Below are 21,156 nucleotides of genomic sequence, written 5' to 3'. Positions count from 1 at the left end.
CCAATGAACAGTAGGTTTGACTAGAGGGCTCGTGGCGGGACCAATCAGAGAGGTCAGAGCAGAATACCACTATACAAGGAAAAGTGGGCACAGTGGGGCTGTGGCTTTTCATTTGGGGCCACACCTTTGAGGGGTGGTACAAACGGAACCTCTTCCTCTCTTTCCACCAACCTCCCTTCTCAATTCAGTTCGGTTCAGTCACTCAGCCCTGTTTGACTCTTTGCAACGGACGGCAGCACACCAGGCTTCCCCGTCCATCACCAACTCCCAGAGCTTGCTCACACTCATGTCCATCGAGTCAGTGATGCCATGCAACCATCTCATCCTCTGTTGTCCCCTTCTCCTCCTGCTTTCAATCTTTCTCAGCATCAGGGTCTTTTCAGATGAATCAGTTTTTCCCATCAGGTGGCCAAAGTATTGGAGTTTCAGCTTCACCATCAGTCCTTCCAATGAATATTCAGGACTGATTTCCTTTAGTATGGACTGGTTTGATCCCCTTGCAGTCCAAGGGACTCTCAAGAGTCTTCTCCAACACCACAGGTCAAAAGCATCAATTCTACGGTGCTCAGCTTTCTTTATAATCCAACTCTCACATGCATACATGTCTACTGGAAAAACCATAGCTTTGACTAGACGGACCTTTGTTGGCAAAGTAATGTCTCTGCTTTTTAATATGCTGTCTAGGTTGGTCATAGCTTTTCTTCCAAGGAGCAAGTGTCTTTTAATTTCACGGCTGCAGTCATCATCTGCAGTGATTTTGGAGCCCAAAAAAGTAAACCTCCCTTCTAGGTTCCCACAGATCCAGGCTCCCTAGGTTTTCCCTGGGGTACTTCTCCCTGATAACCTTGAAAGTGAGCAGGTTTCATGTTGAATAGGTGAAGATGACTTTAGGTCAGAGTTGAGAATGGGGTACCCAAATTAGGCCTGAAGGGCTCTTTCCTAGGCTGCAATCTTGACTCTTTTGGAGTGGAGTCTAAGCTGGAGGTGTGGGGCTAGGATAGAGGGGTGGGGCTTGGGTGGTGGCAGGACCCAAACTGAAGAAACATGAATATTACAAATTTTAAGATGGTGTCTAAGGTAAAGAGGTGGGGCTCAGGCTGTGAGGGTGGGACTTAGGCTTGAGAGGTGTTACTTATTTAGGTCAGATAGGGCAGGGATTTTGCTGTGGGATGGGGCTTTAGAGACAGGGGGTGGAGCCTGTGCTTCTGGGTGGGGCCTAAATTGCCGAAGCATTAGATTGGATCTCTACTAGGAGGTCTGGGTCAGGAATTAAGGCCAGAGGGAAATAATCACACTACATGCTTTCATCTGTCACCTTCTTTTTCAGGCCAGTTCACATTCCCTGATCTCATGGAGCATTCCTCTGCCTCTGGGGTATATATCCTTCCCCTTCTAGTGGCCCCAGGCTGGAAGACCATGTTTATTCCTGAGTGTAGGCTCTACAGTGAGTCTGCAGCAGCTCTATCTCCCAGGCCTTCTCCTAAGAGGAGTTCAAGAACACAGTTTTATCAAGCACCTGTTGGGCTTCCCAGGAGGTTCCATGGCAGAGAATCCACCTGCCAATGTGGGAGACATGGCTTCAGTCCCTGGGTCAGGAAGATCCCCTGGAGAAGGAGATGGCCACCCACTCCAGTATTCTTGCCTGAGGAATCCCATGGACACAGGAGCCTGGCAGGCTACAGACTTAGCTACTAAACAACAACTGGTGCCAAGACTATTGGAGAAATTTGGTGGACTGGAGGAAATTGGTGTGCATGCCACATGTCAGGCGGCTTACATTTCAGTTGAGACAACAAGCAACAAATGAATAAATAGGTAAACAAACAAGCAAGCAAGAATGTTACCAAGAGTGATAAAGGCTATAAAGGAAAAAAAAATGAGTTTGATGGGATGATAGAAATCCCAAACAGGGTGGGACCTGTTTGGGTTTTTGTTGTTGTTGCTTTTTTAGTCTCTAGAAGAGTCCTCCAGTTTCTTCCTGCCAACATTTATTGTGAAAGGTTTCAAACATATAGCAAAGCTGAAATAGTTTTACATTGAACACTCATATACCTACCACCTAGATTCTAGATTGACATTTTGACTGTACTTGCTTTATCACATAGCCATCCATCTATCCATCCATTAATTCATTTAAAAATTATTTATTTATTTGGCTGCACGTGGTCTTAGCAGCGGGATGTGGGATCTAGTTCCCTGATCAGGGATTGGACCCAGGCTCCCTGCACTGGGAGCACAGAGTCTTAGCCACTAGGGAAGTCCCCCATTCATTAATCCATTTTTACTTTTAAAGTATTTCAAAGTAAGCTGAAGACGTCAGGACAACCGGTGGCAGTGAGGATATAAATTGGTCATGGTAAAGGAAGGGCTCTCTTAAAAGCTTACATTTGAATTAAGAGTTGAATGAAGCTCTCTTTCCCTTCGGCATGCCACTGAAGATCCTGGTGTTGCCATGTGCCACCACCCCGCCCGGTGTTACCGGTATTGTAAGAACAAGCTGTACCCAAAGTCCCGCTTCTGCCGAGGTGTCCCTGATGCTAAGATCAGCATCTTCAGCTTGGGGCGTAAGAAGGCCAAAGTGGATGAGCTCCCACTCTATGGCCACATGGTGTCAGATGAGTATGAGCAGCTCTCCTCTGAAGCCCTGGAGGCTGCCCGTGTTTGTGCCAACAAGTACATGGTGAAAAGCGGTGGCAAAGATGGTTTTCATATCCGAGTATGGCTCCACCCCTTCCATGTCATCTGCATCAACAAGGTGTTGTCTTGCGCTGCAGCTGATAGACTCCAGACAGGTATGCGCGGTGCCTTTGGAAAGCCCCAGGGCACAGTGGCCAGGGTCCACCTTGGCCAGGTCATCATGTCCATCCGCACCAAGCTGCAGAACAAGGAACATGTGATTGAAGCCCTCCACCGGGCCAAGTTCAAGTTCCCTGGCCGCCACAAGATCCACATCTCCAAGAAGTGGGGATTTACCAAGTTAAATGCAGATGAATTTGAAAACATGGCGGCAGAAAAGCGACTCATCCTGGGCTGTGGGGTCAGATACAGATCGCGGTCCCCTGGACAAATGACGGGCTCTGCACTCGTGAGCATCAGTGCTGTCCCCTCCTTAATCATGCTCACCAATAAATGCTATTTCCTGTCAAAAAAAGGAAAAAAAAAGAATTGAATGTGAAGAAGAAATCAGCCACGGAAGGGGAAAAGAGTGTGAAGGCCCAGGGGCTGGAATGACATGATATGTTGGAGGAAGAGAAAATTCATTACTGAGTCTGGAAGACAACAGTGGTCAGGGATGAGGTCAAAAGGTGGACAGGAGCCAGAGATCACAGGGCTAGACATGCTCTGTGAGGGAGGCTATCTCTGCCTGGATTCAGGCTTTTCATTTCTCTATCTCTGTCTCTTGGAGAAGGCAATGGCACCCCACTCCAGTACTCTTGCTGGGAAAATCCCTTCTCTGTCTCTATGATTATTATAATATTCATTTGCTCCTTAGAAGAAAAGGTATGGCAAACCTAGACAGCCTATTAAAAAGCAGAGACATTACTTTGCCAACAAAGGTCTGTATTGTTAAAGCTACGGTTTTTCCAGTAGTCATGTACAGATGTGGGAGTTGGACCATGAAGGCTGAGTGCCGAAGAATTGATACTTTTGAACGGTGGTGCTGGGGAAGACTCTTGAGAGTTCTTTGGACGGCAAGGAGATCAAACCAGTCAGTCCTAAAGGAAATCGACCCTGAATATTCATTGGAAGGACTGATTCTGAAGCTGAAGCTCCAATACCTTGGCCACCTGATGCGAAGAGCTGACTCATTGGAAAATACTCTGATGCTGTGAAAAACTGAGCGCAGGACAAGAAGGGGGCGACAGAGATTGAGATGATTGGATGGCATCACTTACACTCAATGAACACGCGTTTGAGCAAACTTAGGGAGATAGTGAAGGACAGGGAAGCCTGGCGTGCTACAGTTCATGGGTTGCAAAGAGTCAGACACAACTTAGTGACTGAACAACAGCTCTTAGTTGCGTCATGTGGGATCTTTTGTGCAGCACGTGGGTTCTCTGGTTGTGGCGCAGAGGTTTAGTCGCTTCGAGGCATGCGGCATCTTCTTTTTCGGCTGTGCCGGGTCTTGGTTGCTGTGCAAGGGCTTTCTTCAGTCCCTGAGAGTGGCTTGTCATTGTGGAGGCTTCTTGTTGTGGAGCACAGGCTCCAGGGCTCCAGTAGTTTTGGTTCATGGCTCTCGGCTCTAGAGCGCTTGTTCAGTAGTTGGGGTGCATGGGCTTAGTTGCGCTGCGGTTTGTGGGATCTTCCCAGACCAGGGATTGAACCAGTGTGCCGTGCATTGCAAGGCAGATTCTTAACCACTGGACCACCAGGGACCTCCCTGTCTCTGTTTTTATTATCTTCTCACCCCACCCCCCCTTTTCCACTCCCATCCATCCCAGACCTGCCCTATCCTCTTTCCTCTTTGCCTCCACCTGTTCTGCCACTTTCTATCTATGTGATTTTAGGCAAGTGATTGAACCTCCTGTGGCTCAGTTTTCCTCATCTGTAAAATGGGCATAGTCCTCATTTGGCTTCTGTGAAGAGTGAATGGAGGATTTCTCTGGTGGTCCAGTGGTTGGAAGTCTGCCTGCTAATGTGGGGGCTGGGGCAACGGACATGGGTTTGATCCCTGGTCGGGGAAGATCCCACATGGCTCAGGGTGACTAAGCCTGTCCACCACAACTATGGACGCGCTCAGCGTGTTTTGAGTCTGTGCTCTGCAACAAGAGAAGCCTCACATCAATGAGAAGCCTGTGCACCACAACTAGAGAGTAGCTACTGCTCACTGCATCTAAAGAAAGCCCATGCACAACAAAGGAGAGCCAACGCAACCAAAAATTAATTATTTAAAAGATAAAGTTTGCAACTGAACAAAAACCAGAAGTGAGTGGAGTTGTATATGTGAAGCCCCTAGATCCAATCCTGGTACATAGTAGGGTTGGACATGTGTCCAATTTTGCTATTATTGTTATTGTTCTTCCAGCCTCCATGTCCTGGCAGCGAGCACCCAATATCAGGGTGAGAGGTGGGAATGGTGGCTGGGTGGTGGTGGTGTGGTGGTGGTTGTTGTTTAGTCACTAAGTCTGACTTCTTGCAATCCTATGGACTGAATGGACTGTAGCCCGCCAGGCTCCTCTGTTCATGGGATTTTCCAGGCAACAATACTGGAGTGGGTTGCCATTTCCTTTTCCAGGGGATCTTCCTGGATCAGGGATGGAACTCAAGTCTCCTGCATTGGCAGGTGGATTCTTTACCACTGAGCCACCAGGGAAGCCAGTGATGGTGGTGGGGAGGGTGAAATCTAGAGACTCAGGGGTGGGGAGTGGGACTTTGAGTGTCCTCAGGGGAATCTAAGGGTTGTGAGTGGTTCACTAAAGTGAGGTTCCCCAGAGGGAAGCTCTGCAGAGGTGTCTTGGGTCTGGGGATGCGGGGCAGGCTCCATGTGATGATGTGAGTAGGAAGAATTTAGAGAAGGGGTTTAGGGGAAGACCTTGGAATCCAAATGGGATCCAAAATGGGAGGGATTTGGGCTACCAGGGACCTAGGGGATTGCAATAAGACAGATTTTTTTTTTTTAAGTTAAGATTTTCCCCTTTATTCATTTATTTTTATTTGGTTGCACTGGGTCTTAGTTGTGGCATGTGGGATCCTTATATCTTAGTTACAGCATATGGAATCTAGTTCCCTGACCAGGGGTTGAACTTGGCCCCCTACATTGGAGGCCTAGAGTTTTAGCCACTGCACCACCAGGGAAGTCCCATGAAATAAGACAGATTTTGAGGGGAGAGCTTGCTGGGTTTAGAGGCCAGAATATCTCAAAAAGAGATGGAGAGTGGTCTGAGATACCCAGTGGGAGAGGGGCTCAGTTCAGTCGCTCAGTCATGTCCAACTCTTTGCAACCCCACGGACTGCAGCTCGCCAGGCTTCCCTGTCCATCATCAACTCCCGGAGCTTGCTGAAACTCATGTCCATTGAGTCAGTGATGCCATCCAACCATCTCATCCCCTGTCGTCCCCTTCTGGGGGTTAGCTGTTCCATAGGAGTTGGGCAAAGGGATCTGAACAAGAAAGGAACAGGAATTCTCAGTTCCATGGAAGTCACAGGGTGGAGGAAGGGCCTGGAGGGTTCAAGAGAGAGAATAAGAACAGGGATGAGGCAGGTCCTCGGGAGGGCAGCATGGGAGGGAAGACGATCAAGAATTTGGGGCAAACTGGGCATTCTGGAAATCAAGGAGTGCTTTGAAGGGGAGGATGTTCTGGGATCTAATGGGGGTAATTGGAAAAGTCTAGAGTCTCCCATGAGGAAAAGAGTTATATTTGGCACCCCTAGAAGTTAGACATGGTCTAGAGTCTCTACTAGGGGGCAGAGAATTGTTTGAGGTCAAGAGGGTAGGGGAGCATAGAGGGTCCTCAGGAAGGAGTGGGATATGGTCTGTGGTCCTGAGTGGCTATAGAACATGGTTTGGGTCCCCCAAGGGAGTGAGGCATGATCTGGGGTCTCCCCAGACGTTGACATATGGTCTGGATCCACTCTGGATGTTGGGGTGATCTGGGGTCCCTGAGGGATGAGGTGTGGTCTGGGGGTCCACCTGAATGTTTAGGTATGATTTAGCGTCCCTGGTAGGGGTGCTGTGGACCCTCTTGGATTTTGAGATACGGTCTGGGGCCCCCGTAGATTGGGAGGTCTGGTCTAGGGTCCCTGATGGGTGTGGGGCCCAGTCTGAGGTCGCCAAGGAGAGCAGGACGTGGTTTGTGGTCCTGGATGGCTGAGAAACATGGTCTTGGTTCTCAAATGCGGTAAGACGTGATCTGGAGTCCCCCTGGGTATCAGGACAAGATCCGAGGTCTTCGTTGGGGCTGCAAGTGTCCCCATGCCAGTCGGGGCGTGGTCTGGTGGTCTCTGGGGAAGCCGGCTGGGCTGGAGGTGGGGCTGGGGAGGGGTTGGGGGCGGGCCGGCGGCTCCGCAGTGGAGAGGGGTCTGCGGCGGACCCGGGGCGGGGGTCGGGGGCTTGCGGCCGCCGCGCCCGGCCCCTCGGGTCTGCGCCCCCTCCCCCCTTGCGGCGGTGGCGGCGGCGGGGCTCGGGCGGCGGGCGGCGCGGAGGGCGGAGCTCGGCGGCGGCTCGGGAGGGAGGGCGGGAGGCGGGAGGGAGGCGGCCCCGCGGCACCGCGCCCCCTCCCCCGGCCCTCCCCCCACCATGGCGCGGAGCGAGGCGGCGGCGGCGGGGCCGGGCCCCGGGCCCCCCCGGGCTGGGTGAGCGCGGCCCGCAGCGGCCGGGGAGGCGGCGGGCGGGGGCGCCGGTGTGAGCGCGGGTGTGAGCGTGCGAGCGTGTGAGTGTGTGTCCGCGGCGCTGCGGCGGGCCCGGCGTGCGCTCGCGCGGCCCTGTGTGTGCCCGGCGCCGGCGTGTGCGGCGCCCTGCTTGTGTGGCCATCCGGGTGTGTGCCGGGTGTCGAGCCGAGGTGCTGTGTCCGGCCGTGCGTGTGTGTCCCCCCGGGTGGCTGCCCCCTCAGCTGTGTGTCTGGGGGGCTGTCGCGCGCCCATCGGAGGGGCTGTGTGCAGGTGTGTGTGCGTGGGTTGTGTGCCCAGGTGTGGGTTCTCCCCCCTCCCCCCCCCCCCGAGTGAGTGTGTTCGCGCGGTTAGCTGCGTTGGATGTTTGTGTCCGGATTGGATGTCCATCCCAGGGTCTGTGTAGCCGGGTGTGCCCGCTCGGGTGTCCATTTGTGTGTGTGTGTCTGCGGGTTGTATGTCTCCAAGGGTGTGTGTCTGTGCGTCCATGTCAGGTTCCCGGCGGGAGGGGGGAGCTGGGGCTCAGCGCCTTGTGGGGCCTCCGTGTGGGTTTGGGGGAGGGGAGTTTGCCGCTCCCTCGGTCCATGTCAACTGTGGGGGGGTCCTCGGCGGTCCTTGGGGGAGACGGCCATGTCTTCCCCTTCCTGGTGGCTGGGGAGGGGGGGGGATGGGCAGCCGGTAGGTGGACAGATGGAGGGATGAGAGGCCGAGGGGTGGACAGATGGGCCTGAGGGAGGCACGCAGACCCGGCCCTCTCCCACCCATCCCACCCCAGTTCCCTACCGGCCAGATCTCTGCAGATGGGGCCGGAGGTGCCCACATCCAGATGGCCAGGCTGGGGGACCTTTGCTGGGAGGATTGCCTCTGACCAGGTGCTCTTCAGCTCAGGCCCCCAACCCTCTGAACTCTGACCTGGCTGGGGAAGGGGGTGTGCTGAGAGGGAGGGGTGTTAGGATTTCCTTGGCCTAGGAAGTAGGAGGGGCGGGGGTGCCTCAGGGCTGGGAGGGATGTGTGTCCAGACTGTGTGTGAGTGTGATTCTCTGCCTATCTGTTGACTCTGCCAGTGGGGTTCAATATTTTGTGTGTATTTGTAAGTGTGTAAACCCCTCATAGGGCAGTTATGTGAGCATGTGCCTGTTATGAGTGAACATCTCTGAGTGTCTGTGCAAAGGTGGATCTTTTTGTACCTATGTGCTTGTTTGAGTGTGTATCAGCCTTGTCAGTGTCTGTTCCCATTGTGGTTCTGTGCATGTGTGTGAGGTGTGTATAGGCTAGTGTGTGCATTTGTGTATCTGTTGGTGTGGGAATGTACCAGCTTTGTGACCGTGCATGCTGGGGGTACATGAAGTTGCATGAGTGTGTTGGGTATTTAAGAGCATGCACCTGTGTATCTTTGTGTGAGTGAGCATCTGTTACATGTGTGTTGGTGAGTGTGCAAGGGCAGCTTTGTTATAGCTGCATGCACCAGGGGACACATGGGTTTCACAGTTGTGTGTGTGCCTCTGTGTGTGAGTGTGCAAGGGAAAAGGCAATGTTGTATGTGTGATTGTGTGCAGGTGTGTCCCCCTCGAGGGTCTGTGTCTGTACTGAGTCCATTTGCGCATTTGTGTTGGTATCTGAAGAGTGGGGTTGTGTGTGTTCAAATACGTACATGCAGGATGGTATGTGCACATGTGCCTGTGTCCTTGACATAGGTTGACCCCACTTATGGGCCCAGTGAGATGGGGGCCCATGTGGCAAGACCTGTGGTGTGCTGGGATCCATGGACACAAGTATGTCCACATCCTGGACCAAGAGCCTCCAGAGGGCGGGGGCACATAGGTCATGCTGCTGTGTCCATGGCAATTCAGATAGAGTCATGGGTTGTGGGCCCATGTGGGTTTTGGCATGTCCACATGTGTTGGGGTGCCCATGGTCTGATGGCGAAGATGGGAACTTCTGATCCTCCCCCAGCTCCTGCTACTGTTCAGGTCTTTGAAGTTGGGGCACTGGGCTGTGGATTGTGGAAGGAGGAGGCTGGGAGCCTAGCATCCTGGGTTTGAAGGAGACAGAGAGCTGAGGGACCAGACTCCTGGATCTTGGGAAAGGAGGAAACTGAGGCCTGGACTGTTTGGTCTAAGGGAGGGGGAATGTGGGGATCTCGGCCTCTTGAGCCCCCAGAGGACAAAGGACTAAAGTCCTAGACCCTTGGGATTTGGAGGGTGAACAGTCTGAGGCTCAGACTCCTTGATTTCCAGAGGTGACTTCCTGGGTCCACGAGACCCTGCAGAATCTATAGTAGGAGGGCTGAGAGAGAGACCACGGCAGGGGCTTCCTGGGCTGAGATGGTCTCTGAGGAGGGTCTCGGGAGAGGAGCCAGAAGAATACTAACAGTGGGGTTTTGTTCCTTTGCAGGTGCTGGCCCAGGCCCTGACTGCCTGAAGAGAGGTGAGTGGGGTCCCTCCAGCTGGGGATAGAGATGTGAAGTGATTGGGTTTACTCTGAGAGAGCCAGAGGCCTGGAGTGATGCCTTGTACTGAGGGGCCAGATGCCCTCCAGGCTGGGGGTTGGTGACAAGGTCAGGAATGTCTTGTTTGGGTAAGAGCTTCGTAGAACAATGGTGTGGGTGGTAGGTGGGGTGTTAGGCCTGGAGGTATCCCCTTTTAGGCTGAGTAAAGTCGTCAGAAAAGGGAAGTTTCCTCATGTTAGTAAAGGAGGCAAGAGTTGCCTGACATGAAATGACCCTGCGTTTGGATGGTGGTGTGGGTATGGTTTACCATTTTGTGTGTGTGTGTGCATGTATGTGGGAACATCTCCTGGTAATCAGACCTACTGGTGGCTGAGAGAGAGCCAGAGCAAATGATCATTTAATGCTACCAGCAGCTAACATTTATATAGCGTTTACTCCATCAGCAACTACCCTAAGCATGTTACAGCGGATTATCTCATTTAATCCTCACAATAACCCTATGCGGTCATCCCCATTTGACAGATGAACACACTGAGGCCCAAAGGGAGGAAGTCACATGGCAGGGAATTGGGGTGTGAACCTGGGCAGTTGGGGGCCAGATTCTGTCCCGCAATGCCATGCTGCCTCTCCAGAAATGTTAGCTGTTTTTATTGTTAGTATTACACTGTTTCAACTTGAGTTCCACCCTCGCTGTGGGCCTTCTGGTTTCATAGATAGTGGTTCTGAGCCCCAGAGAGCTTATAGCCATGCAGGTGCAGAGCTTTGTCTCCTACTTCAGGAGCACCACCTCCCAGGCCAGGATTTCCTGTCGGAGGTAGAGCAGTGTCCCAGAGGGAGTGCACAACACTTAGTGGTGGTGAGGGGGGAGCGTCGCTCAGAGGTGAAGCGATGCTCTGACTTTGCCTCTTTTTCTTTTTTCAGCCGCATCACTGTCTTCTTCAGTCTCTTTCTTCTGGTCTTCATCTGTGTAACACTCTTATTTTCTCTTCTTGTCTCTCCCTCTCTCCAACTCGATGTCTCGGTCTCTCTTTTCTGTGTGGGTCTCCTCCACTCAATTTTTCTCTCTTTGCCACCGACTTGCTCCCTGTCTCTTCACCTGTCTTTCAGATTCTTTCTCTTGTTGTCTCTTTCTGTCTCTCTCTGAATCCTTCTCTGTGTCTGCCAGTTCATCCCTCCCTCCCCCTTGTCTCTCTCTGACTCTCTTGGTCCCTTCTCTGTGTCCACAGTCCCCCTTTGCCCGTGGGCTGAAGGATCAGGGCCATATGAGGCCACAGCCCCAAACTGCAGATTCCTGGGAGGTGGGCCAGCAGGGACTGGGGCATGGGGTGGGGTGAAAACAGTGTCAGGGACACCCCCTTCCCATCCTTTCCTCTTCACCCCCCACCCACCCCGTGTTGTGATGGGAGCTGGCATGTCGTGGGCTGCAGCTGCCGCAGGGGGAATCCCAGCCGGAAGGTTTTGCCTGGAGCAGAGGCACAGCCTGACTGTGTGTGTGTGTGTGTGTCTGTGTGTGTAGGCATGTATAGGGCCTTGTGTTGTGCCTATTAACGTGAGCATGAAAGTCTGCCCCCAGCTTGGGCCCTCAGCAGAGGCCAGAAGGAAACCAGGCTCAGAGAAGGACTTCCCAAGACTGAGCAGGGAGACTGCTGTTTTCTCAGCCCCTCCCACCTTCAGTACAACCCCCCTTCCCCACTGCCAAAGGTGTGTGTGGGGGGGTGTTACCCTTAACATTGATTGAATATGTACTGTGTGCTTGGCCCTATGCTCCGTGACCCCTATGAATGAGCTCACTGAACTCTTGCAACAATCCAGTGACGATAGTACAATTATCAGACCACTTTACAAATCAGGAAATTATGGCCTAGTTTGGGAAAATCATCGGTTTGGGCCACAGAGTTAGTAAGTTGGGGGAGCCAGGACTTGAACCCGAGTCTATTTGATTTGAAAGCCCTTGCTCTTAATAGTAGCGCACATTTATATGCATGGCACCTACTGGACACTTGATGATGGTGATGATAATAGTTACACACTAACATGTATTGAACACATTTTATGTGCCAGGCACTGTTCTGAGTATACCATGCTCATTAATCGAGTTCATCCTCACAGAGGTAAGGCCTGTTTTTGTCTCCATTTTACAGATGAAGAAACCGAGATTCAGAGAGGTTCAGACACTTGCCCGAGATCACACAGCTAGTAAGTGTCGGAGCTGGGATTTAAACCCAGGGAGTATGGCTTTGAAATCCATGACTTTACACCCCAGTCAGCAGTGATTTTTCAAAATATTTCGTGGGTACTAGAAGGCGCAGACCAGGCCAGATGTCATCCCTCTGGTTGAGAGGTCATGAGAGGTCTGGGAGCTCCTGGAAGAAGGGCAGAGGCGGGGGTTAGACACTCAGAGGTGGGGCAGTGGTAATTTACCAAGCAGCGTGGAAGTGATGTGATCTGTTCACAAGTGCATGCCAGCTGAGGATCAGTCCTGTCACTGTCCTACAGGACCCCGTTGTCAGGAAGGGACAGACGTGGGTCAGACTCAGAGCGGGACATCCCAGGGTGGCCAGGCAGGTGGTCAAGCCCTACGCCTGGCTGATCCTTCTCCTTCCTTGCAGATCTCACCTCCCGCTCCTCCCGCCTCCCCTCTGCACCATGGCTCCGGGCCCCTTCTCAGTGCTCCTCTCGCTGCCGCCTACTGCCCTGCCCTTTCTGCTGCTCCTCTGGGCAGGGGCATCACGGGGCCAGCCCTGCCCTGGCCGCTGCATCTGCCAGAACGTGGCGCCCACGCTGACCATGCTGTGCGCCAAGACTGGCTTGCTCTTTGTGCCGCCGGCTATCGACCGGCGCGTGGTGGAGCTGCGGCTCACCGACAACTTTATCGCGGCCATCCGCCGCCGAGACTTCGCCAACATGACCAGCCTGGTACACCTCACCCTCTCCCGGAACACCATTGGCCAGGTGGCGGCCGGCGCCTTTGCGGACCTGCGCGCCCTCCGCGCCCTGCACCTCGACAGCAACCGGCTGGCAGAGGTCCGAGGGGACCAGCTCCGGGGTTTGGGCAACCTCCGCCACCTGATCCTGGGCAACAACCAGATCCGCCGGGTGGAGTCGGCTGCTTTCGACGCCTTCCTGTCCACCGTGGAGGACCTGGATCTGTCCTACAACAACCTGGAGGCTCTGCCCTGGGAGGCCGTGGGCCAGATGGTGAACCTAAACACCCTCACCCTGGACCACAACCTCATCGATCACATCGCCGAAGGGACCTTTGTGCAGCTTCACAAACTGGTTCGCCTGGATATGACCTCCAACCGCCTGCATAAACTGCCCCCTGATGGGCTCTTCCTGAGGTCCCAAGGTCCGGGACCCAAGCCGCCCACACCGCTCACGGTCAGCTTCGGCGGCAACCCCCTGCACTGCAACTGTGAGCTGCTGTGGTTGCGGCGGCTGACCAGGGAGGACGACCTGGAGACGTGCGCCACGCCGGAGCACCTCACCGACCGCTACTTCTGGTCCATCCCAGAGGAGGAGTTTCTGTGTGAGCCTCCGCTGATCACGCGGCAGGCAGGCGGCCGGGCCCTGGTGGTGGAGGGCCAGGCAGTCAGCCTGCGGTGCCGCGCCGTGGGCGACCCTGAGCCCGTGGTGCACTGGGTGGCACCCGACGGGCGCCTGCTGGGGAACTCGAGCCGGACCCGGGTCCGGGGGGATGGGACCCTGGATGTAACCATCACCACCTTGCGGGACAGTGGCACCTTCACTTGCATCGCCTCTAACGCCGCCGGGGAAGCCACCGCACCCGTGGAGGTGTGCGTGGTGCCTCTGCCTCTGATGGCGCCCCCGCCTGCTGCCCCGCCACCTCTCACGGAGCCTGGCTCCTCGGACATCGCCACGCCTGGCCGACCTGGAGCCAATGAGTCGGCGGCTGAGCGCCGGCTTGTGGCGGCGGAGCTCACGTCCAGCTCTGTGCTCATCCGCTGGCCGGCCCAGAGGCCCGTGCCTGGCATCCGCATGTACCAGGTGCAGTACAACAGCTCCGCAGACGACTCCCTTGTCTACAGGTGGGTGTTAGAGTCCCTGGACCTCCTCCTGCCTCAGGGGCCCTCCCTCCGCCTCCCTAGGCCTTCTTGCTCAGCTGGGGTTCTAGATGGGCTTGTAGAGTGGTCTCTGGCTCCCATTTGCCCTATTTCCTTCTCTTTCTATTTCTTGTCTTTGTTTTCACACATCTTGCAAATCCTCCTGGAGCACCCACATGAGCCATTTATCACCATGAATGCACCCGGCATGGTCCCTGCTCTCAAGGAGCCCAGGGTCTACATCACTGCTCACCAAAGTTTTTTGATCATCTACCTTGTCAGTTAGACATTCTTAGAGCAGGAAATATACTCACACATATATAGTTACAGTTGCATTTATATTTAGAAATCACACACAAGGCTACTATATCAACACATTGGGTACAATATAGAAACAAAAGTATCAGAAAAGAATGTAAGTTGTTTCCACCATCCATTGGGTTAGAAGCCATTGCCCCAGTGTGGACAGATCCCTGTGGTGTAGACCGATGTTAAAGAGGTACTTTTCTCCCCATCATCTCTGATTGTCTCTTGCTTTCACTTCTGTCTGTCTATCTGTACCTTCTCTCCCCCTGCTCTCATGAGGAACTAAGCCCCTACTATGTGCCAGACCCTCAGCTGGGCAGGAGAGACACAAGGAGATCAAGAGACCAAGCCCTGCCCTAGGGAGCTCACAGCCCAGAGGAAGGAGGCAGAGAGTACGTGATGAATTTCAGTCTTGGCTTTGCCTTGTCTCTCCATCTTGATGGTGTGGCTCACAGCAGGTGACCTGGCACACAGTGGGCATCTGCTCGGTGGTTGTGGGCTCTGTGCACATCTCTGCTTTGTCCTGGCTCTGCCTCCCTTAGGCACATTGCTGAGTGCTTGCTGAATATTTAATCCTTTGTATGACATACCTTGGGTGCTCCAGAGGGGGTGGAGCCACTTCCCCACCTGTGGGCAGCTCCTGATCTTGTGGGTGCTTAGACCCACACCAAGAAGCCTGCCTCTTGGCTTCCATCTTCATCTCACCCAGTGTTCTCTTGGCCATGGTCCTGGCACACAGTAGGCACTTTCCCACCATTGGTTGAATGAGGTGATGCCTTCCTTTTCCTGTCTCTGTCATGCTCATTTTCTTTTCGTTTTGAATTTGGTCACCAACCACTGAATAAATGCCTACTGTGTGCCAGTTCCATGCTGGGCCCTGGGCCTACTGAGATGGATAAGACACTAGCCCAGTGTTAAAAACATTAGGGCAACACAAATGGACAAAACAGAAACTTTTATAAGGTACTGCCAAAGGATGCTATTCCATTTGACATTCCCAGCTACACTGTGAGGCAGCTATGATCCCCCCTCCCATTTTATAGACAGGAAAACTGAGGTTCAGTGGGAGAAGTCACTTGTTCAAGGTCACACAGAAAGAGATAGAACCAAGATTCCAGCTCTTACCCTTCTAACTCCCAATTCTGCCCTTTTTACATTGAACACTTGTTTATCAGGCGACTGCTGTTTGCCAGCCAGGGATTAGGGGAGAGGGATAATACATTTGTGTAAACAGCTCCTGGTTTTTGTGATTCTCCACCTCTTTCTTTTTTTCCCTTCTCTCTCTAACCCGTGGTCACTACATGGTGGGATAGAGGGAGGTTCATGGGCCCCCAGACCCAGCATTTCTGCAGATGTTGATGGCCCTCTGTCTCCAATGGGGCAACAGACCCTAGGACTCTTCCCTTCCCCTCAGGGCTACACAGTCCCAGTCCTCTGTCCCTCATTGCAGGCGCCTGTGCTACAGCACTGCAGGGGTTAACTCCCTCACTGCTGCCATGGGAGGAGGTGACAACCAACCAGAAGCCTGCTCTGCGGCCTGCTTGGGCCTTACAGCCAATTAGAGACACAGGGGCTCAAGCTTTCTTAAGGAGCCAGCCTCTGTCCTTGAAAAGGGGGGAGTCCCTAGCAACTGGTTATTTTAGGGGAAGGAGCAAAAGGAGCCCAAGACTCTTTGAAAGGGAAGACGAGAGGAAGAGGAAGACTTACAGCCAGGGGCCCAAGGTTGGATGGAGTTGGTGGGGGGGCAGTGGTCTGGGAAATGGCGGGCAGGGGGAGAGTCGGAGAGGTGGTGGGCCCCTGATGTGTAGTCTTTTGGGGGGAGGATGGCTCTTGGTGATGGCGGAAACTTCTGGAGGTGGAGGAACTGAGGTGGGTTTCAGGACCAGAAGGTGGTGTGGCTGGAGGGAAGGTGATGCTTCTGAGAGGTAAGAGGCCTGAGGAGGTAGGGGTATGGCCTTTAGAGAAGGCGGTGCTCCCGCAGCATGGTCCCCACGCAGATGAAGAGGCGGTTCATGTCTCTGATGACCCACTAAGAGCTTTGTGGGAGAGGAGAGCCTGTGAGATTGAGTGCATGCAAATCTGTGTGGGTGTGGCAGTCCTAGCTTAGCCAACAATGAACATGGAAGGGATGTGCCCAACAGAAGAGGGGCAAGGCCCAGGGGAAATGATTCTTAAAGATGGGGAGGAAAGCAACTGGTAGGAGAGTGTGAGGCACAGCAAAACCAGCATTGTGTGGGATGCCAACTGTTAATGAAATTATTAAGTGCCAGGCTTTGGGGATGTTAACTCATCATACTTCACACCATCTCTATGGGGTAGGAATTCTTAATAACCTCAGTGGGGGAAATGAGACACAGAGAGGTTAAGAAACTTGCCTGAGGTCAGAGCTAGCAAGCAGCAGAAGAGAAACTCAAACTCTGGCATTGTGGCTCTCAGACTTTGTCAGCTTAACCACTTCTCTACACTGCCACTTGTTTGAGAGCAGGGGTCCATGGCAAGATTTGCCCCAATTATGGATGAAACTTACCTGGGGGCGTGGTGTAGTGACTTCAGGTAGTATAGGGCAGGGTGTGCACATAAAGTGGTCGCCTCTGATATCTGGGTACAGGGCATGACATGCAAAGAGTGGACATGGTCCTAGGCCGGGGAGGTGAACCATCTCCCCTGGGCCATTGTGGGGTGTGGCTTGGAAGGCACTTGTCAATCAGAAGGGAAGTGGCCTTTAGCCCTGGCCCCTTGGTGGGCGGGAATATGTAGTGGAGGGGATAAGATAGATGCTGCTAGGAGAGGTGTATGTATACCTAAGGGTGGGATATGCAGATAAGGGGGCGTCGTCTGTCTCATGGTTTCCTTGAAGGGGTAGGAACATGTAGAAGAGAGGAACTAGAAGAGCATCCATTGCCCCAGTAGGAGTAAGACTGGGAGTATGAGGTAACCTGCTAGTCCACCCCATTGAGAGTGAGGTTTGGAGGTAACGGGGCGTGGCCTGTAGCATCCATCCCCTTAAAGGGTGGGAATATGTGAGCGCTTGAATGGCATTTGTCCCAGTAGGAATGAGACACTGCTAGGGAGCAAGCCCCTTGACAGCAGGGCATAAAAGCTGTGGCACTCCTCCCTGGGGGCCAGGATATATAGATGAGGGGAGACGAATGGCTGAAATTTGCCTTGAAACACGGGTGGGGAGTGGGTCTGATGGTGGGACATACAGATAAGGGGCGTGGCCTATACCCAAGGTCCTGAGAGGGTGGGAATTTGCTGCTTGAGTGGCTGCTGTTGTCGCAGAGGGGGTGAGACACTGGTAGGGAGGCATGGTTAGGTCCGCACGGGTGGTGGGGACATGCAAGTGAAGCAGCTTGGTTCAGAGTGGAGCTAACCCCACGCTGATCCCGCCCCCTCCCGCAGGATGATCCCATCCACCAGCCAGACCTTTCTGGTGAATGATCTGGCAGCGGGCCGCGCCTACGACCTGTGCGTGCTGGCTGTCTACGACGATGGGGCCACGGCGCTGCCGGCCACCCGAGTGGTGGGCTGCGTGCAGTTTACCACCGCTGGGGATCCCGCACCCTGCCGCCCGCTGAGGGCCCATTTCTTGGGCGGCACCATGATCATCGCCATCGGGGGTGTCATTGTCGCCTCCGTCCTCGTTTTCATCGTTCTGCTCATGATCCGCTACAAGGTCTACGGCGATGGGGACGGCCGCCGAGTCAAGGGCACCTCCAGGTCGCCTCCGCGGGTCAGCCACGTGTGCTCGCAAACCAACGGCGCAGGCGCAACGCAGGCCCCGCCCCCGCCGGCGCCCGACCGCTACGAGGCGCTGCGAGAGGTGGCGACTCCCGCGGCTGCGGCGGCGGCCGTCGAGGCGAAGGCCGCGGCGGCCGACATGGCTTCCGCGGAAACGGAGGCGGTCCTTGGACGTTCCCTGGGCGGCTCGGCCACCTCGCTGTGCCTACTGCCATCCGAGGAAACCTCCGGGGAGGAGTCCCGGGCCGCGGTGGGCCCTCGGAGGAGCCGTTCTGGGGCTCTGGGACCGTCGGCTTCACCGCCCCCCACTTTAGCTCTGGTTCCTGGGGGAGCCCCGGCCCGGCCGAGGCCTCAGCAGCGTTATTCGTTCGACGGGGACTACGGGGCGCTCTTCCAGAGCCACAGTTACCCGCGCCGCGCCCGGCGGACAAAGCGCCACCGGTCCACGCCGCACCTGGACGGGGCCGGAGGGGGCGCGGCCGGGGAGGACGGAGACCTGGGGCTGGGCTCCGCCAGGGCGCGCCTGGCCTTTACCAGCACCGAGTGGATGCTGGAAAGTACCGTGTGAGCGGCGGGCGGGCGGGCGCCGGGACGCCTGGGTGCCGCGGACAAACGCCCAGCCGCCCTGACGTTTAGGGCAGGATTCGGGGGTGAAAGCGCCGAGCCAACACGTCGTCGGACTGGAGGGGAGAAGCACCCTTCTCCCTGGAGAGGGGGGCGGGCTGCCTGGGCCGCGGCTCGAGGCCACGCCCCCGCGCTCAGGGGGGTTTGAGGGCGGGCCGCCGGGCTCCCCGCCCCCGCGGACTCCGAGCCCCTCTCCTGCCCCTCCCCCCGCGCGCTCGCGGACCTCGCTGGAGCCGGTGCCTTACACAGCGAAGCGCGGGGAGGGGCAGGGCCCCCCCGACACTGCAGCACTGAGACACGAGCCCCCTCCCCCCGCCCGGGACCCGGGGCAGGGGCGAGGGGCCCATTTCACGTATCTGGCTGGACTAGATCCTATTCTGTCCCGCGGCGGCCTCCAAAGGCCCCCCACCAACCCCATTCAATTCCCTGGTCCCGTCGTCGGGTCTGGCTTGGGGTCCCCTTTTCTCTGTTCCCCTCGTTTGTCTCTGTCCCGCCCTCTGTCATCTCTGTCTTATGTCCTTCCCTGTTCGTCTCTCTTTTCTCTGTCCCGTCGTCTGTTCTCCCTCTGCCCTCCCGTATGGCGTCCAGCCTCCTTGTCTCACCAGATTATCTCCCCCAGTACACGATTCTCCCGGGCAGGTCCCACCGGAAGGACCAGACTCTCCCCGACTCCTTCCTCTTGCTCCCAAGTGAATCCCCACAGGAACAAAATCCAAAACCAAATCCCCCTCGCTACCGGAGCCGGGACCCTCCGCCGCAGGAGAATTAAACTTTTTTCTGTGTCTGAGGCCGCTCTGCTGACCTCTGTGTGTGTTCATGTGTCTTGGGAGGTTGGCGGGGCGTGGCCTAGATTACAGCGCTAGGGCTGTTAAGTGAGACTAAAGGTAGGAAGGCTGACTGCGACCAGGGAGATTTGCAGTTTCCTACCCTTTGAGAGATTTAGAGGTGGGGAATAATATACACAAAACCAAAAACAATAGCTAATCTTGAATAGTGCTTACTATTGCCAAGCGCTTAAATCGTTTAATCATCACAACAACCCTAGGATATCTGTACCATGACCCCATTTTATAGATGAGAAAACTGGGGTCCAGAAGTAAAGCAACTTGCTCCAGGTCGCATAACCAGAAGGTAACAAAATTGGGATTTAAAACGGCAGGCAGCCTGCTGAATCTTTAGTGTCCAGCAACTAGGGAGTGTTCATTTTCCACACAGGCATTGTGCTAAGCACAGCTCATCTCTCTGAGGTCTGACAGCTGTTGGAGGTTGATACACTTGGCCCCATTTTACAGACAGGAATCTATACCAGGAAGAAGTGAAGTCACTTGCCCAATATTTTCCTGGTGAAGAAATAGAGTTGGCAGTTTGACCTCAGTATCTGTTCCACTCTACAAAATGTAGCCTCTGATGTCTGTGTCTGGAGGCTGGGGAATGGACCCCAAGGACCTTAATTAGCTGAGCCTGGGTATCAAAAGCCAGCCTGGTGGGAGAGGGACATGGGAAAGGGCTCACGAGTCACACTGTTTGGAACCTGAGGGATCTTAGGAGGTAGAGAAGGGGTCTACTTGAGGGCACAGAGGCTGGCGTGGGCGGAGAGGGCAGGGGAGTTTCTCAGACAAGGGTGTGGGCTGTGGCTGGGGAAGCAGGGAAGTTTTTTGGGGGTGGTGGTGGATGGGTCCTGCAGTGAAAACTTTTCTGATCCTAGGGAAGAAGGAAGAAGGCTTCATGCCAGCCAGGAGCCTCCTGAGGCCTTGGGAGGAGGAGAGAAAGACAGAAATAGAAACAGAGCAGGAGGGAGGGGGATGGATCTGGGCAGACAGGGTGGGAGGCAGCAAGGACAGAGGCACCAGAGAATCACAGGCCAGCATCACCCAGTGGCCCAGCTGCACTTATCTGTCTCAGTCATCACGACTCCTGGGTACCGGGGGCTTCCCACACACCAGCCGTGGTGCTCACAAACCCTCCTTGAAGCATGAATAGAGCGTGCAGCTCAGCCCCTGGCACAGAGCACAAAACGGACTTACTCAGAGAGGAAGCGTGATCACGTCTATACTCCAAAACAGATGTGTGCAGTGTGTGCACCCTCTTATTTATTTTAGACTAGGTAAGTTGATTTATTTAGAGGGAAACACACTTCACAGAGTGCGGGCCATCTCAGAAGGTGAGAGGCCTTGTGCACCCCCTTTTCTAGACAAGGAAACAACTTCAGACTGGTAAGCAGCTTGCGCAAGATGATGCAGTCTGTAAACGGCAGAGCCATGATTGGAGAATTTACTGCCTTCTTATCCTGCACACCTAACTGTCTGACTGTACTGTCTCTGCTCCACCTGATAAAGCTTTACTGAGCATGTGCTATGTACCTGGCTCTGTGCAGGGGATACCGCAATGAACAAAACAGATGAAACAAGAGACCCCTGCCCCAAGGAGCTTATATTCTAGAGACAGGAGCCAGTAATCAAGCAAGTAAATTATGAGTGTCTGGTAGTGGATAAGTGTCACATGGAGAATGAAGACATTCTCATTTTGATGGGGGACTTCCCTGATGGACCAGTGGTTAAGACTTCCCCACTCCCAATGCAGGGGGCCAGGGTTCGATCCCTGGTCAAAGATATCAACCTGTAGGCTGCAGGTGCAGCAGAAAAAAAA

At 54.4% G+C, this 21,156-nt stretch overlaps 1 protein-coding gene and 1 pseudogene across 1 annotated transcript; both read left to right on the top strand.

The window, feature by feature from the left end:
* LOC102182623 lies at positions 2,445-3,089 on the top strand (annotated as a pseudogene).
* On the top strand, positions 7,258-19,301 carry LRFN1 (leucine rich repeat and fibronectin type III domain containing 1). The gene is made up of 5 exons (XM_018062384.1): positions 7,258-7,293; positions 9,721-9,753; positions 11,917-11,971; positions 12,385-13,824; positions 17,548-19,301. Exons 4-5 carry the CDS (start codon positions 12,422-12,424, stop codon positions 18,452-18,454), a joined length of 2,310 nt encoding a protein of 769 aa, XP_017917873.1. The 5' UTR covers positions 7,258-7,293; positions 9,721-9,753; positions 11,917-11,971; positions 12,385-12,421; the 3' UTR covers positions 18,455-19,301.

Source organism: Capra hircus, chromosome 18 (assembly GCF_001704415.2).
Source record: "Capra hircus breed San Clemente chromosome 18, ASM170441v1, whole genome shotgun sequence".
In the NCBI taxonomy this organism is placed as follows: domain Eukaryota; kingdom Metazoa; phylum Chordata; class Mammalia; order Artiodactyla; family Bovidae; genus Capra; species Capra hircus.
Note: the sequence above shows the minus strand (reverse complement) of the source record. Positions and strands in the feature narration are given on the sequence as shown.

Coding starts and splice junctions, on each gene's coding strand:
- LRFN1 (XM_018062384.1), top strand. CDS start 12,422: ATGGCTCCGGGCCCCTTCTCAGTGCTCCTCTCGCTGCCGCCTACTGCC. Junction 13,825..17,547: donor GACGACTCCCTTGTCTACAG/GTGGGTGTTAGA, acceptor CCCCTCCCGCAG/GATGATCCCATCCACCAGCC.